Source organism: Dipteris shenzhenensis, chromosome 2, assembly GCF_047967505.1.
Source record: "Dipteris shenzhenensis isolate YYH24624 ecotype China chromosome 2, Dip_SZ_1.0, whole genome shotgun sequence".
In the NCBI taxonomy this organism is placed as follows: Eukaryota; Viridiplantae; Streptophyta; class Polypodiopsida; order Gleicheniales; family Dipteridaceae; genus Dipteris; species Dipteris shenzhenensis.
In genome coordinates this window covers 51,182,831-51,201,551 of record NC_141597.1, presented here as the reverse complement: position 1 = coordinate 51,201,551, position 18,721 = coordinate 51,182,831, and the positions used below count along the sequence as shown (strand labels likewise).

General features: G+C 41.1%; 1 protein-coding gene across 1 annotated transcript in view; it reads left to right on the top strand.

Annotated features, from left to right (window-relative positions):
* LOC147904945 (uncharacterized) overlaps positions 1-18,721 on the top strand; it is a 69,470-nt gene that overhangs the window by 4,726 nt on the left and 46,023 nt on the right. The window contains exons 3-5 of the mRNA XM_087392971.1: positions 2,599-2,826; positions 6,158-6,365; positions 6,499-6,635. Coding sequence (XP_087249097.1) covers positions 2,599-2,826; positions 6,158-6,365; positions 6,499-6,635 — 573 coding nt within the window. The remainder of the gene's footprint in view (positions 1-2,598; positions 2,827-6,157; positions 6,366-6,498; positions 6,636-18,721) is intronic.

Here is an 18,721-nt window from a genome sequence, read left to right as displayed (position 1 = left end):
CCCCACCCCTATTAGTCTAAAAATTCCCATTTGAGAATATTGTGTGCTAAGATGCCTTAGGAAGATCTATTCTATCAATAAATACAATGTCCCCGCCCCTATTAGTCTCAAAATTCGCATTTGAGAATACCATGTGCAAAGATATTTGAGGAAGATTTATTGTATTAATAGATCCAATGTCTCACACCACTTTAAGGACCTCTATTTTCATAAGCCATATTGCGTAGGAGTACCTTCGAGCATGTGGGAGAGAGATACTAAATGCTCCAACCCTTATTCGTCTCGAAATTCCCATTTGACAATATCGTGTGCTAAGGTATTTTAGAAATATTAATTCTATCAATAAATCCAATGTCTTCACACCACTTTAATGATATCTATTCACCTAAACCATACTGCATAAGAGCACCTTGGAGCTTTTGTAGGAGAGATTCCATCTCACTAGCTTGCTATTTTGCCATTTTCCAAGAAGTCTTCTCCCTCTACTTGAACCATATGGGCACCTCTACAATCCACTTATGACATCTCTACAATCATTTCTAATGCTTCTACAGTAAAGTCTCCACAATCATTCTAATTAAAATAAAGCTTCTATAATAAAGTCATACGCTAATCATTCTGCAACAATAAAGTCTCTACAATCATTCTAATAAAATGCGGCCTCTACAATCATTCTAATTGAATGAAGACATATTTTAGTGTACAATGTCAGAAAGCAAGGTAGCTATTTTGTATGTTTTGGGGATTGAACTTGAAAACATGCCTTATATCATGCAATGAAAACCAGTGCTTATTGATGGATGAAACTCAAATTTTGAAAGGGCACAATATTTTGGAACCCCGCCCCCCCTTTTGGCTGAAAGCCAAATTAGCATAGCAAGCTACCATGGATCCAACTTTGTTTGATGTGTCGTGCCTTTGTGTTTGCTTCTATTATTACATGGGTCAATGTTTGCTTGGATACAACCAATCGCTACACCCAAAAATGGCTCCACCCGAAAATTAACTGCCACTAGCGTGGTGGTTGGTCGTCGCTAGCACAGTGGTTGGTTGTACACTAGGAATATAACTACCACTAGCACGGTGGTTTGCTTCTATTATTATTATTACAAGACAAGATTAATGGCATACAATTCATTCGTTTGGGATTTGTAGATTAGTTATGGGATTTCATATTTCTCAATGTAAGTGCAGTTGTTTATATATATATATATATACATACATATAACAATATATGTATATGTACTATTCTTGCCCATCAAGGCTACTCCTTAATATAGCTTTGTCAATGATCCATTATATATGTAGATGCACCTCCAAATTTTATATTTTTGAGTGTCATCAACCTTCTAGGCTTCTTTAAATAAATTCCTCTTACTATTGTGGCACACACAGAAGAAAATGTTAAAATAGGACAACCCCTCCAACCTCCCTAAACTAAGGTCCACAAGGCATCATCCTCTCTAACTAAAGTTCCAAAATCTTGGTGGTTGATGTATGCTCTTTCATACGTCTCTTGGAACTCTTTACCAATTCAAAAATTTACAAGGGTGTTGAAAGGACGATCTTGAAGGGTATCAGAGTGACATGAACAAGACCCTCTTCCATTTTTTGTAGATTAATATTAGTTAGTGATTGAGGAGCTCTCAAGCCTTGGTAGGCCTTTATTAAACACATGCCTTGGGCTTTATACTAGGCCTATGGACAAGGACTCCCCTCCACTTTTTGGGTCCCTAATTAATTTGCCCCTTCAGTGAATTGCCCCACTTTTTCACCACTCTTGCACCCCTCTCCTTTTTTGCATTCCTCTTCTCGCATTTCACCCCTCTCCTCTTTGCATTTCAACACTTAATGAAATATTTTTATAATTTATAAAGGCTGTCAAAAATTAAAAAGAAACATCACCATGCACCCCATAGTAGTTGATACGATCAACGGCTTTTTGAGATACTTACCCTTGATACCGTATCCCATAATTCACAAGTCCCCCCTTATTGAAAATAATTCAAAAATGTTACATTAATTAGTCAAAAAGATAGAAGGGGACGTTTGCTTAATTGGGGTACTTTGCCTTTTCACCCAATTGAAAAATAAAGGCATTTTCAATCACCTTTCTCCTAAGTTATATGAGACACTAATTTCTTGAGATTAAGGACCTATAGAATAGGTAGAGGGGAAGTATACATGAATGGAGGAATTCGATAAGAGCCTATTAATTTTCATTAGGTTGATAACCTTGTTTATAATTTTCATTAGGTTGATAACCTTGTTTATAATTTGTTAATCTATCTATCTAAGCATCTTTTCTTTCAATAAACTGTGGATTAAAGGAAGCATCTTGAATGGAGACTTGACACTTGTTATTGCAAACTTGTAGAAAGAAGCAATGATAGCACGTAATTCATTTGTGAATGGAAGGCTCCTAATCTTGCTTTTAATTTCTTAATCTATCTATTTTGAATGGCAAATTTGTAGAAAGAATTAGCAGTTTGAATTATGGATAGGACGTAATTCATGGATTGGTAGTATTGCTAATCTAGTTTGAATTATGGAAAGCACGTAAATTCATTGATTGTTTGTAATGCATGGATAGTGCAGAACTGCAAGGTGGCGGGCTTTGCTTGCTGGTGCTGTAGCAGGACCTTCCTTACTGCTCACAGGGAAACGCAATCGCCACACCAGCTTGGCTGTATATCTCCTCCTTCGTGCTCTTGTTCTTGCAATTCGATGTGGAATGCGGAGTAAGAGCGTTGCATGGCTCTTCCGTCCTTTTGGCTGGCAGCACGGCGATACGTTCCTCATGTGCTTGTCTTCATCTCAGATCTTGTAAGTTTAAGACTGGGTACCACGAATGAAAAACTGTTTACGTCCGACAGGGCCGCGTTTTGTGTGAACATGCTTGCTTCTGGTCATTCAGAGTTGAGTCCATTTCTGTTTCCAATGAACGGTATCAGATTTCAAATATCCGGTCGTCGTTGTAAGTTTATACTTGTATTAGTTTGTATCAGAGTTAGCTGGCCCTTGCCATGCGTGTCGGAGCTTAGCTACAAAACTGCTCTGTTTCTCATGTAAAGTTAAAACTGCGCTGTTTGCTTCATTTGCAGAGGATCAGTTTAGTCATGTCCCTAGATAGGTGTGTATTGATGTTTTCGCCGTATCACATTTCGGAGCTTTGACCCAGTTGGAGTTTAAGCGGGGGGGTTACTTCTTTTCTATCTAAGCTTTTCTTTTGCCTAGGAAGACTCATTGGGTGCATCACAATGAAACAGCATCGTGCCTTTGCAAGGACAAGCGGATTGATCTGGAGGCATACGATCATATATGTACAGATCAATTAATTCTAAAAGAGGAGTTGGTAAAGTAGCTTATGTTACTGCAGTTTACAGGAGAAGAAACATAAGACAATTGCAAGTACAAATAGCTGAACAAGAAAATAAAGCTTCAATAGAGAACTCCTTTCCGCTTCTAAATAATTTTATCTCTCGCATGACTTCATTCCCTAATGGCATCTTCACCACCATTACCCACCTGTATGTTTCGTGAGGTAGTGCATGTTCCTTTTCTTCTGAACAAGTCTTTCTGATGTTTCATATGTCATGCCCTGTCTGATTCTACTAATTCAATGGCAACAAAGGTGAAGCTTGAGTTTTGCCTATGTTTTAATTGTTTAAAGATTCCTTGTAAGCGGGAGGAGGGCGGGAGGACTCTTTTTTGGTCAAAATAGGAACTTTTGATTGAGCTTGAGAGATGAAGTGGCGATTAGGTGTCCACCTAGAATGCTATGTGGGATGGAGTTTATGAGTGACTGCCAAGAGATTGAAAATGCAGAGTTTGGGCTTGTTCTTGGATTCATCTAGATATATATACACTAGAGTGCCTCCAGGTCAGCCCCTTGCATACTGGTTCACATAGTTTCTGGCTCACTGCCTGGAGCAGCTGCAAGGAGCTAGTTGAGGGACTATACAACCATCGCATATCTCATCCTTTAATGTGTTAAAAGCTCATAGTGGCTAATTCTACAGATGCTCAGATGCCCTACTCGATCCTTCTGGCCTTGCTCTCATATGGAGTCCATGTCAAGCGAAAGGCCTGCCGGGGAGGCTGTTTGTTGGATCTACCGTCTGCCCATCACAAGGTTGCAAGCAACCCAGATGTGCAAGCCTGTGATGCCTCAAATGCAAGGGAGGATTTGTGCCTTGTGATGGGATACTTGGGTGATTTCAAGCCCCTTCATAAAGACTTCCTCAGCATGTAGGCCGGTGAAGCAATCGAAGTCGCTAAGTCTTGACCAGGCTCATGATCAGGGGTAGGGCATCCATAAAGAACCATTAGGGCAAGGGCTACCATAACCCACTAGATGGCAGAATATTCCTGAGAATATCATGTTATAAGCTTTCGGGACTTAATCCATGGTTTCAGGCCCTGAACAATAAGGTTCCCCAAAAAGGCACAGCTCTGCATCTTTGGATCAATGATTCCGAGTCCCCCCAAATTTTTTAGAGTATCTTCTCCTTGAGGTCCATTTGTACTCCATCATGTGGTTTTAGAAGTTTCTTGAAAGAGTAGGCACCAGTTTGCACACATTGGAAGAAAGTTATGATTGGAGGAGATATATTTCCGAAAGGGATCAATAGGGTCTCTCCAACATCACAATCAAGCAAATATCTGAAATCAGACAATGGATGTGAATGTCCAATGTAGACTTTTGCAAGAAAGGTGGCTCATGTTACCTCTGGAGCAAATTACCGATGTCTGTTTTGTACATTGCCATACTGAGTGATGATAGATAAACCTATTCTGAATAGGGGCAGATATGCTAACTCCCCTCTGCCAAAAAATTGATTGTTTAAGCTTGCTGAAACAAGCATACTATATGTACCATTTACAAGGCTACAATTCTTTGGTGTGTCGGGTGTTCACGTTACTGGCACTTCATAGATTCTTTCTTCTATCTGGACGTTTGTCTTTTATGCTTTATTTCATTGTTACAGAGATTCATGAGCAGCCAGGATTTCCTCAAGGCTTGGTTTCAGGATCGGAGATTGAGGTGTGATTAACATTACTCTCTCCATCTTGGGTGATTGGTAGGGGTTTTGGTTTCTTTTTCTTTTCTAGATCTGGAGGATGTACTTTCATATATGTTTCTTTGCACACTATAACGAAGGTTGCAACCGTGCAATTATTTTGGTCATCCTATGTTCTTGGCCATCAGCCTAGAGGGTGCATAACCAGTGTATTTTTTTGGGGCGAAATTTCACAAACTTAGCACCCCCAAAGATTTCTAGGCGGAAATATAGCGCCAAAATAAAAATATATAGCCAAATATTTGACTAAAATGTGATTTATACCCATTTTTTGACAATTTGTTGCCAAAAATGGAAGTAGACTATACTAGGCACAAGTATACGGAAAATAGTGTTAAACATCATAATACGTACTCCATAATATATATGGGTTGTCACCAAATGTTTGACACTTATATACAGGGCACAATCATGTTTTTTTTCCTCTCTTTTAACAGAAGGATGCTCATATGACAGGCTCTCAATGAACATTGCCTTGTCTAGGTTTGCAGATCTCATTACGTGTTTGGATGTGTAAACGAACACACTAGCCAATGCACTTGTGAGGACTAGACTAAGTTGGTGTGAGGACTTGCTTTCCATTGTACAAGAAAAGAGAGTTTTTGCCTCTGCTGTGTAAAGTAAATGAGTCTTATTGGATTGTGTCTCAGGATATTGGTCTGTTTTAGCTCAATTATGTTGTGAGATCACCTATACTTTACAGTGAATCTTTAGTCTTCTTTTTCTCCATCTCTCTTTTCCATCTATGTACTTTACAGTGAGTTTATATTCTTCTTTTTCTCCATCCCTTTTCCAAATCCAATTTTGATTCTGATATAACCACCCCTTTAATCAAAGCTTGTTCATACTCCCTTTTCTAAAGGACAAGTCATATGGAGCACAATTCTACAGTATCAAGGCTTTATCAGAAGAGGTGCTAGGATAATCATTTTTTCTGAATGGTTTCGGTGGTGAACCAGCAGGCAGGATCTGCCTTGTTAACATTTTGTTCTGACACCGTTTTGTGCTCTCACATTGTGCAATTTTGGCTCCAATGTAGTATTAACATTTGAATAATGTCTCTTGTACTGCAGATCTTCGTGGGTGTTATATCCAGAGAGCTTGCCAGCATCATATATTTCTTTCCTCACAAAACACAGTGGGAAAACCACTCCTATTGTGAGAGGAATCAAAGATTTGGCACTAGGAAATCCATTGACAAGCTTAACATTAATTAGAGACTATTACAAATCGAAGGGTTATCATGTTCATCTTGATCCGAATATGAGAGTACCATGCACTGTAAGGGCCATCATCTCATTTTGAAAGCTTCTTATACACAATTCAATCCTCTTCACCCTTTTGCATCTTTGGTATCCATTGTCTCTATAATCGAATTATACAAATGTAAATTTTTTTATATTGCAAATACCAGATGATACATGGAAATCAAGACTGCATTTCACATATCTTTTCTTCCTTGGGACCATCGTATTTGCGGTCATTGCTGCTTTATGCTCCTTTTTATTTTGTTCCTGCTATGATCACCAGTTACAAAGCATTTGTTACAAAGTAAGTAAACTTGACCAAAGCTGAATGAAGGCTTTCATGATTAAAATATTGTTCTTCTGAAGGCACACATCATGACTGTATTTTATGAGTTCCAATAAGTATATATCTTATTCATTGAAAACCCGGGGGACAAAGAGTGGCAGAAATGGAAGTTCAGCTGTTGTTGTTGGTCTTTGCGTATACCTCATATATCGCAAGAATTGCCTACTCTAGAATATGATCATATCTAAGTTCCTTAATACAGTTACCTAACTGGGAAATCTCTTTTCGTTCTGATTAGGGACAAGGGGTTTCTCTTTTTTGTAATCTGCTTATTAGTCCCACCTGGCCAAACTGCTCAGCCACAACCAGGCCCAACTGCTCAGCCTCTAATGCTGGCATTGTGCCCTGGCGAGACCTCCACCTAGCCTGCAGAAATGTGCTGAGAAAAGACACAAATACTACTACTCTCTCTGGGTGGGCACACCCACAGAGAAGCTCTCTCTCCCTAACTGACAGACAGAAGGTGACCAACTCTAACAAAACTCTATATGGATAGGGATCTAAAAGGGAGTGTGAGAATTCACTGGAGAGAAGGGGAGACATCTTCTTGAATACTGTGGGAGAGGTTTCATTTTCAACAATGGCACATGATGAAAAGAAGACTGCCCGGGAAGCAGAATTGTAGAACTTCTTCAGGACTTAAGAACACTGTTCATGGAGATTTGATGCATAGAAACTCTACTCCATAATATGATGGATTCTTCACACTGCTTCGATACAGAGTTGTAAGGAAAGGGTTTGTAGCTGTTATTGTTCTATATGCTCACTAACTTGACCATAATCTGGATTAATCTTGCAGAAATGAAATACAGCTTTCAGAGGTTAGGACAGATTTCACATTGATGCATGTTAAACTTTGAGAGCACTTACTATTACTTTGTGAGTTTGCAACATAGGTATTTTAGCTCAACTGTACATAATTATATCAAGGAAAGGATTTGCTTAACACAAAGCTGTGAAATTCTCGATGGAGCGTATATTCATATTGGTATCAAAAGGATATGTTTTACACGTATATACGATGGTATTTTCATGAATGCAACTCGCACTGCCATCAAAGTGAAATGCATTCAATGGGAAGATTCTATTCAAGCATTTCTGAAATTGAAAGATGGTGCTGATGAACAGTGCAGCGATTCCTTTGCCTACTGAAATAGGTGGCCTTTTGTGAAAGGGAGAAAATTAGCTAGTCTTTGGAACAAGATTCCTGTACTCTCTAATTAGCAAGTTTGCAAAGGTGGTACTCTCTGCAAATAGTGATAAACTCTGCATTTGAAATGGTGTCACGCTCTGCGTCAGCCTGCACTTTTTGGAAGTAATAAATCTCTACATAGCAATTTCTATTGTTGAGGGATACCACCCACTGACCCTGAAATAGCCTAGTATGCTGAGGAATTGCACAGGGCAAGTTCATCGGGTACTTGGGCTTTTATGTGTGTTCAGCTCTAGTAAAAATTATTCCGTATATCTCTTATCACCAGAGTACACACAGTGCCCCTCTGGCTCCAATCTGGTTACACCCTCTGTAATAACTGGATGTCTATTCACAGCCTGAATGGCCAAAAGGGTCCAACAGCAAATGGAGCAGCAACAACAAGCTTCCAAAATAACCAAGAGGATCACGAGCAAGAGAGGGAGAGCGTACAGCCAGCCAAAGAGCCGTACAAGCAATAAATGAACTTTGGGCTGTGTGTAACAGCCGTACAACAGCATGAAGGCCCCACCAGCAGCCCGTACAGCAGTACGGCTGCTTCAAATCACCAACAGTAGGTCCGTACAGCTGTATGCTGACCTCGAGGAGCGTGCAGTAGTCATACCACCTGCGAAAATGCCTCCTGCACCATGCATAGGAGTCCGTGCAGCAATAATCAAGGCCCCTTGGGATGCATGCCAAAAAATGTGAGCAAGGGAGTAGCCTCAAAAATCGTGCCAAGAGAAAAGCATTAGAGATCACGTTGCCTTTTTCCAAAACGCCAAAAATCCCACCCAAACGGTAATGGGGGTTGTTGGTGGGTGCATGGGGGTTCGCCACATGGCTTGCAAGTTCATTAATGCCCCTAACCCTCGTAACCAATGACAACATTGGTTTGCCCACACAAAAAAGTTATAACCCCTGGAACCAATGACAACATTGGTTTTCCTTGGGCCCAACTTTATGACCCCTCTAAACCTTGCCTTGCCCCTAGCATTTAGGCCTAGTGAGTGCTCCTAGGGATCCAAATCTGTCATGTCAAAAGTCTGACACAAGATGGACTGCATTGCTGCAATTTACTGGTAGTGAGTATGATGTCATCGACATAAATAAAAAGCATGACCAAATTTGATTTTTTTTGTAGAACAATGGGCATATAGAACTTCATTTAAAGTCACCACAAACTTAACTCCATTGCAGATGGCTTTTGGTCATGTGAAAAATGAAGAAAGAAGCATTGCTTTGAATTATAAGCTCAATGACTTATCCATGCAAGAAGGTTAAACTATTTTAGCTCATATTGCAAAGATTACTGACATTCGGGATGAGCTTGCAGCTATTGATGAGGATATAGAAGACAAGAAATTGGTCTCTATCATCCTCAATAGTTTGGCACCCTCATATGATACATTTGTTACTTCCTTGACTATTATGCTCAGGGCTGCTCCACTCAGTTTTGAGGAGTTAGTTGGCTTGCTCTTACAGGAAGAAATGCGGACTTCCAATTCAGCCCGTTCGAGTGAGCAAAGCACTTGCCACTCATGGAAAGGGTAAATTTCAGAAAAAGACCAGCCATGCTTATCAGCCTAGGAAGGAGGGGAATGCAAACACAAATGCACGGAATGCAAATAAAGGTGCAAAGGTGAAGAAAGGCAAATGCAATTATAGCAAGAAGCCTGGTCATTACATTGCAGAGTGCCAGAAAAGGATTGCCAATGAGAAAAAGAGGGAAGATACAAGTAGTAATTATGTGGCATCAGCTGAAAATTCCAATGCTTCACGATCTCATGCAAACTTTGCACAGGAGAGAAATGATTGTGTGTTTACTACATTTCAGGATAGCTTTGGTGCCAGGGGGGATTTAGTTGCGCATGGTGCTTCTCTTGCTTCATCTGGGGATTCTTCATTTGCCGCCATAGATACTTGGTATCTAGTGGTGCATCGAAGCACATGACTCACAAGAAAGAGTGGTTTGAAGAAATCAAACCTATTCATGGCAGAGAGGTTACTTGTGCTAATGATCCAACTCAAGACATCATAGGAGTGGGAGATGTTCCCATCCTTCTGGATTCAAGAAAGAAAAAGTATATCCATGATGTCTGGTATGTTTCTAACTTGAGGGAAAATCTTGTTTCAATTCCATCCATGGCCCATGATCAGCACATGCTTGTGGAATTCCAAGATGATCAATGCAGGATCAAGGATCGAAAGAAAGGGTATGAGATTGTGGCTATAGGTTCTTATGAGGCCAGCACGGGTCTTTACAAGCTTGATGCTCAACCCTATAATCATCATGCTCTTCTGCTACTCAAGGTGATTTATGGCATGCCAGGTTTGGTCATTCACATTACAGAGCTTTGGCATATTTGCATAATCATAATATGGTTGAAGGATTGCCAAAATTACAGCAGCCCGCTCAAGAGGGGTGTGAATCTTGTGCTCTTGGAAAGTTACATCGCCTACCGTTCCAAAAGGATAGTCCAGGTTCTGTCACATTCATGGATGATTATTCAAGGTTCACTTGGCTCTTTCTCATGAAAAGAAAATCTGAAGTGTTCAATTGGTTTAAGGAGTTCAAAGCATTGGCTAAGAACCAAACCAATTCTAGAATTGGAACACTTAATTCTGACAATGGGGGAGAGTATACTTCAATGCTGTTGAAGGGAACTTGAAAGAGCATGGGATAAAGCATCACAAAACAGTGCCATACACGCCTCAACATAATCCGATTGCAGAGAGAAAGAATAGGACTCTCATGGAGATGACACGGTGTATGCTGAAATTTAAGAGAATGTCAAAAGCATTTTGGGGTGAAGCAATTGTTACAGCCACATATATTTAGAATCTCTACCCTACATCGGTATTTTGTCACATTCATTGATGATTACTCCAGGTCTTTCTCATGAAAAGCAAATCTGAAGTGCAATTGGTTTAAGGAGTTCAAAGCATTCGCTGAGAACCAAACCAATTCCAGAATTGAAACACTTAATTCTTTTTTTTTGGAAAAAAATATTACTTCATTAAGTATGAATGAAAGCCACAAGAGCAAGCTCAAATGTGGGAGTACATCATGTCATGCATGAAAGAAAAAACAGCTCAAAAAGAGCTAACAATGTCACCTTAACCCTGAAGAAGACTCGGAGAAGAACGGCGATCCTCTCCAAACTCTGAAAAAAATATCTCTCCTGGCTGTAGCTGCTCTGGAGGATCCCTGCATGCTCGCCTAGATAGCCATCAGCGTGTGTATAGTATCAGTCCATATACTGGCCATAGATTGGGTAGGGTGAACCTGTGCATCGCCTCCGTGCATCTGACCCTCCAAATATACCAAGCTGCAATGCTAGCCAGAATCTCCCAAGCTGTGTATATTGAGGCATAAGCAGCTTTGAAATGAGTGAAAGGAACATCCTGGAGAGAGCATGTGTCGTCGTATAATGAAGGATGAGTCTGAGTCATGTCCCTCGAAAAACACCTGAGGGCCAGTAAGAGATAACCATGCTACTGATCCCCAAGTCATGAAGAAGGGTGTTTTATGAAACATGCAAAGAATCCTAGTAATACCCTTTCAGATCGTCCTCACCTGTCTGCACTCCCAAAGGCAATTCTGACAATGGGGGAGAGTATACTTCACATGCTTTTGAAGGGTACTTGAAAGAGCATGGGATAAAGCATCACAAAATAGTACCATACACACCTCAGCATAATCCGATTGCAGAGAGGAAGAACAAGACTCTCATGGAGATGACACGGTGTATGCTGAAATTTAAGAGTGTCAAAAGCATTTTGGGGTGAAGCCATTGCTACAACCACATATATTCAGAATCAATTCCCTACACAAGCATTGCTTGATAGGACGCTTTTTGAGGCATTTTATGGGTACAAGCCCAAGGTGAACCATTTCAGAGTCTGTTGGTTTGTTACATATGTTTTGGTACTAGCTGTTTGGTACTAGCTGAGAATCGATCGAAGCTTGATAATAAGAGCATCAAATGCATCTTTGTGGCGTATAGCATTGAAAGCCGAGGCTTTAGGCTTTATGATCCAGCCACAAGGACAATAAGCATAAGCAGGGATGTCTTGTTTGCAGAGCATGATAGCATACAAGCCATCAATGAGGAGTTGCCTCCATATGATGACACATCTCTGGACATCAATCAGTTTGAGGATCATGCTGATTTGGGTCAGCCAGTTGACTTGGGTTCTCCAATTGATGTTCCCTCTACCTCTCAGACTCCAGCAGGGTTGCCACATGTTGAGGGTTCTTTTCCCTCGAATGTTTGAGATTTGCAGCCAACTTGTGGGGAGGGACAGCCCAATATTTGGAAGCATTATCAGCGCTGTGCAAAGGATGTTACTCCAGATGCACTTCCAGATGCTATTCTCAGTGGGACAACTGAGAATTCAATTCCTAGATGGGCTAGATTGACACTTGCAGATGCAAAAGGTCAGCTTGTATCGGGGAGAACAAGGAAAAGCACTTAGAATGCTAAGAAGTAGGTGAACTTTGCTCTCATGACCCAAGTGATGGAAGCTGAAACTGAGCCTCAACGCTATGAGGATGCTCAGGACAAACCGGCATGGTAGAAAGCCATGGAAGCTAAGATTAGCTCCAGAGAAGTACAAAGTGTTGGAATAACTATGGTCAAGCCAAAGGCCCCCACATGGGAGGTTCCTTTGATTTAGGCCGATCCCATTGATGTAGGGGCTGATTGCCATTGATATAGGGGAGGTGCCTACACCATCCTCTCTTTCTATAAAATGGAGGTCATTCCTTCATTCTAATACAATGGATTTTGCCTCACTTGTGCTCTCACCCTTTGTGCCATGATGCACCTCTTCTACCCCACACTCCTCTACATTTGGTATCAGAGCTGGTAGGCTTTGTAGAACTCATTTTGGTAGTGCCACCTCATCATCTTCTCCAACACCTCTTTTTGAGCTTTCTTCCTACTTCCTTCTTAGAAATGGCTTAGCTCTGTTCTTCCTATTCCTTGCGACTTTTGCCAAGCCCTTCCAGCTGGAGTTTCTACACAATGGGGCGCCCCTCTGGCCCAGAGCATTTCCCTAGATTTGGAGTATTCCACCTGCACTAATTCAAGCAAACTCTGACAAAAAAACGTGAAATTCTGCTCCTCTGCTCAACCATTGCCTCAGCCCTCCTAGCACAAGCTGGTCCATGCCTAGAGCCTGCTGCTAATGAGTTTTGAAAGCCAATGCTTGCTGGAGCAAGGAGAAATCAGAGAAAAGATAGTCAAAAAAGGCGCAACTCTCCCAGACAAAAAGGCGCACTATTTCAGCAATGCTTTGTGGTGAACTTACTTTGATATTCAAGCTTTAGTTTTGCACAGAAAGCCCTCTCAATCTCTTCTTCAGTTGTGTGAATTGTGCCCTCCAAGTTGAGCTAGTCTACTGCAATGCATTTTTGACAGTTTTGGACATTTGATGCTAGAGTAAATGCTAGAGTGATGCTTGAGGATTGAAGTAATGCCAAAGTACATTTTAGAGAATGCATTTTCAGTTTGAAATTCAGTTAGGACTGATCTTTTGTCAAAATGCCAAGCTCTGAGGGATCTTCAAATGCTAATCACTTGAAGAAGACTACAAGAAGGACAAAATTCAAAGTGAAGAAGACCCCAGCCAAGAAACTTTGGGAGAAGCCAATAGGGTATGAGTATGCTAATTCTCTGAATTTATTTCTAGCAATCTACATTTGTATGGTGAGGGAGATTTCTTTGTTCCACAAGATTAGTCATTTTGTAAGAGAGTAGACACTGCCTGACAAAGGTAAGACCCTCTCATGGCTACTTATAAAATTGACAAGTTCAATGGCCAAGGATTCCATACTTGGCAGATGAAGCTAAAGTTTATGCTTATGAAGGAAAATCTATGGGACTTAGTCAAGGAAGGAACTCAAACCTCTCAGGAAGGTGAATCAACTACAACAAAAGGTAAAGGAAAAGCCACTGACTCTACTTCTATACTTGCAGATGCAAAGAGAATTGAGAAAGCCTATGCCATCATTGCATTAGGTTTGGGTGATGACTATGTACACCACATTTTAGATTTGGAATCCCCTCTTGAAGCATGGCACAAGTTAGACATATTGTTTGGTGCTAGCTCTCATACTTCCAAATTAAATTTGAAAATTAAGTTCTTTGAACTTAAAATGGAGGGAAATAATGTTGCTGCCCATGTCAACACTATGAGAAGTATTATGACACAACTAGCTTCAATTAATTCCCCTGTCACTGAGGATGATGCTATGGCAGTGCTTTTAAAGAGCATGCCTCAGGATTTTGACTATGTGGTTACTACTTTGAAGAATCTTCCTCAACCCTCATTAGAAGTCATCATTAGTACCTTACAAGAAGAGGAAAGAAAGAACACTTCAAGAATGGGCAAAAGGCATACACAGGTACTTGCAGTGAGGTTTTCAAAGAGCAAGTACAAGGCTTGTAAACATTGTGGGAAGACAACCCCCTTGAGAAGGATTGTTATAGAATCAACCCTTGCTCATATTGTGGAAAGAATAATTGAGAGTGCTCTCAACGAAAGCAAGAACAGAAGAGGGAGAGAGAGAAAAGAGAGCCACACAAGTTTTGGTGGGTGCAAAACACCCTAATCTTCTTTTTTATTCATTTATATATATGTTTGAGTATTGTACATAACCGGGGTAAAGGCACACTGACCTTTAACCCCCACAACCTCCCACTTAAAGGACAATGTGCCTTTAAGGGAGAACAACCAGGGAGCATACTATCCAATGCCCATCAATATACGACAATACTCAAACCGTTGACTAGGTAGACTCTTCGTCAGCATATTTGCAAGGTTATCATCTGTATGAACCTTGACAAGCTCTATGCGCTTGTCCTCAAGTACCTCCCTGATGAAATGGTACCTGACCTCAATGTGTTTGGTCTTTGCATGAAAGACCGGATTCCGTGCTAGTTGAATAGCACTCATAGAATCACTATGCAATGTTGGTACACCTGTATGAATCCCCAAATCTCCCACTAGCCGATCAAGCCATATAGCCTCCTTGCAACCCTCTGTGGCTGCAACATACTCAGCCTCTGTGGTAGAAGTTGTGGTGGTGACTGTGTATGTGACAGGTCTGGGATTTCGACTGGAGGAGCTTGGAGTAGATGGGCTCCAGGTGCTTCATGTTGAAGAACTTTATGGCACAATTGGCTCTTGCTGGAGTCTTGTAGCAAACTCTATGGTAGTTGCTTGAGATGCTTCTGTTGGCTGGAGGTTCAGAGCAATGCAGAGGCCTGTGAGCGACAGAGAGTATGCACCATGCGCTTCTTGGTTTCATGGGAAAGGCGTCGCTACTACACAGGCTGAAGGACCTTGAAGAGGCGTGAGCTCCATGAGCTCTATGAGCATGAGAGAAGTCGTGAAGGTAGAGAAGAGCGACGAGCTGTAGCAGACTAGCGTGGAGAGCACTGGCTATTGCTCTTATTGGGAGCTGCTGGATTTGAGGAGGATGACTATGCGAGTAGTTTGCTTTGGAAGGACCTATATGGCTGTGGCGTCATTTCTGCTGGCTGGAGGTCCTTGGACGGAGGTTGTGTGTGAGTAAGAGGGTGCTGCAATGTGCGCACAAGTTGGCTAGTTGTGGTGTGAGCACTCAATTGCTTCAAAGTTGGAAATAGTGAGGCCTTTGGCCACAGGCGGGTGCCGGCTGTTGCTGCAGAGACCTCAACTGATAGAATCTCCAGAGATGGTGGGCTGCATCATTGCTAGTGCTCGATGATGATCTTGGGAAAGATATGATAAGGTCAGCTTGTGGGTTGATATCTTGAAGAGTCACAAAGATAGCCGTCATGTGGGCTGTGGGTTCATAGTATTCTGAGGCTGACTGGTTTTTGAGTTTTGGGGGGAAGTTCAGTTCTAAGTTCAGTTTGTTTCGGGCTGTGTAGTCTTTTGTCTCTCTTTGAGTCTGTGTGATCCATGTTCAATCAGTTTTTTTTGTGGGGGTTTGTCTCGGTGCCTATTACAAAGACACATACTCTGGAATCTGGTTCATAAGCTCATCATCTACGAGCCCACATTGCAGCTGATCCCTATGAAGTCTCAACTATCTGACATGGTGAAGTACATAATTACTGGTTGTCTTTCTTTTTTTTTCTTATCATATTTTTGGCGATCCTGTTGGGGACAGGAGGAGTTTTGAATTGAGATTGGGTACTCAAGACAAAACGGCCCAGAAGAATCAGCTGGGGAATGTTGCTTGAATTTCTATGTGGTTAGGGATTGAAACTATGAAGACAAAGCCTCACATGAGAGTGATTCATTGTGAGTTATGTGGGGAGTGTGGACATAGGAGAGATAGATACCTTGATGTTGAACTTTGGGTGAACGTCTCTATGCTAAGGTTCAAAAGGCTTTGAAAGTGATTGCTCTTAGGAAGAAGAATGCCAATCAGATGCAGGGTAAGCTTTCTTCAGTAGAGTGATTATTTTTGCTTTCTTCCCAGAAGAGGTTGGGTGGTATTTCTGGTTGGAAGTGTGTTTGAGATAAGTTAGTTAAGAGGAGAGATGACTCATGAATTTCCTCGATTTCACAGATTGCCCAATGAAGATCCAGAGAGGTTTTTAGAGTGCTTGGAGTTCACAGCGTTTATTAAAGACAGGAAAGCTCCAAAAGTCGTTCTTCAGATTCTATCCTTTTGTTTGTTGGGAGAAGCGAGAACTTGGCTGTAGACTTTCTCTGCAAGGATGCGTGATGATCAGGGTGCTCATAGAAACCCGACTTATCCAGAGGTGAGGATGGCTTTCTTGGACAGGTTTATGTGTGTTAGAGATCTTGATGGCATTTGGAGAGAGCTATGTTTATTGCAGCAACAGCCGACTCAGTTAGTGGATGAGTATGTCGGTAAGTTCACTGTGTTGTGGAATAAATGGCAGGTGGCCTTATTACCTAAAGTTCCTCCCAGAGTCATAAAAAAGGATAGGTTTGTTGCTGGTCACTTATGAGGATGCTCTCAGGGTAGCAAAAGAGAAGGAGAGGAAGCAGATAAGATTGTCACAAATGATGCAGGAGGTGCCAATGGTTCAGCATGTGCCTGAAATTATCTCTCATGTGAAGCCATAAATACAGAAGCCTGAAGTCAAGAAGGAGGAGAATATAAAAGAAGAAATTCATGAAATGTCGGAGCTTGTATCAGGAGAATTCAGATCTGATTTTATCACCTTTCCTGGATAAATTTTGTAAAGTGTTTATTGATGACATCTATGTCTACAGTGGAAGAAAGGAGCACTGTGGAAAGCTGGATCAGGTACTCTATGAGATTGATAATAATGGTGGTCAATTAAATCCTAAGAAGACTCAGTTAGCTTGGACCAGCATTATATCTGAGAATGGGATTGAGCTGGATCCAGGTAAAGTAAAAGCTTTAGTTATGCTATCCTCTCCTGAGAATACCAAGCAGTTGCATACCTTTCTCCAGAAGGTGAAGTATGTGTCGAGATTTATTCATATATTTATTCATATGCTATCTCAGATTTTGTATCCTCTTGAGCAAGTGGTAAAATCTGAGCCTCTGAAATGGATGATAGAGAGTGAAGAGGTGTTTGAGGCAGTTAAGGAATCCTTGACTCATATTTCAAGTGTAAAGCCACCAGATTATTCCAGGACTTTTTATGTGAATCCGTCTGTGGGACCAGATGCTATTGGTGCTATTCTTTTGCAATAGGGAGAGGGTTACAGATATATGAGGCCAATCTAGTACGCCAGTAGGGTGAAGAGTGAAGTAGAGAGAAAGTATTGAGCGGTTGACTCATATTCACTACTGCCTCATATGTTGAAAAGTGCAAACATCTCCAGGAGCATGATTAAATGGATAGTAGAGTTACAGGAGTACTCTTTTACCTTCTTGGTTGAGAACTCTACCAGAGCTTCCTTGGCTGATCTCCTCACCTATAAGGAAGGACCTATTTTAGTTGAAGATGTGGAGAAGAACACTGACATGAATGAAGAAAAAGTACTAGAGGATGCATTTGTTTTACACTTTGATTGATCTTATAAAAAAAGGTACACGAGGAATTGTCATTTATGATCCTGGAGGAAATGAGATTTGGAAAATGGGAATTCAGCTTGAAGCTAGCAGTAATAATGAAGCTGAATATGCAGCCCTCTTCGAAGGTTTGAAAGTATGCATTAGTCTGGGTATTAAGAGACTCATGATTAAGGGAGATGCTCAGTTGGTTGTGAAGCAAATTTTAGGTGTCTGGAAGGTTAAGCATGTTCATTTGAAGAGATGGATAAGTGCGGTGAAGAAACTGTTAAATCAATTGGATGCCTGGACGCTCTAGCATATTGAAAGAGGTAAGAAAGTAAATGCACACGATGCTGCGCAGGAAATTACAGCAGCCTATGTTGATGCAATAGGAGTGCAGGAACCCTTATACAAAGGAAGGGAGACATTAGCTTGTGAGGAAAGCTTCCTGTTAACTAGTAAAGTGCCTCAAGAAGTTCCGAAACAAAGAAAATACAGATTTATTAAAAGCTGTACTTCTTATTGTCTGATAGATGATGTTCGTTACATGAAAGGGGCTGATCTGGTGCTCAGACGAATTCCCTGGCATGAGGAAGTTTTTCATATCCTACAAGCTAATCATGAGGGAGTATGTGGAGGACATTTTGCTTTCAAAATCATGCTGAGGAAAATACTTACAGAAGGATATGTGTGGCCATCCCTCCAGAGAGACATAAGACATTGGTGCAGGTGATGCCTACAGTGTCAGCAAATGAGTAAGAGGATCTTACGTCCATAACTCAGAAATATCATGCTTGCTTATAATATTTTTGAGAAATGGGGAATAGATGCTATCGGTCCTCTACC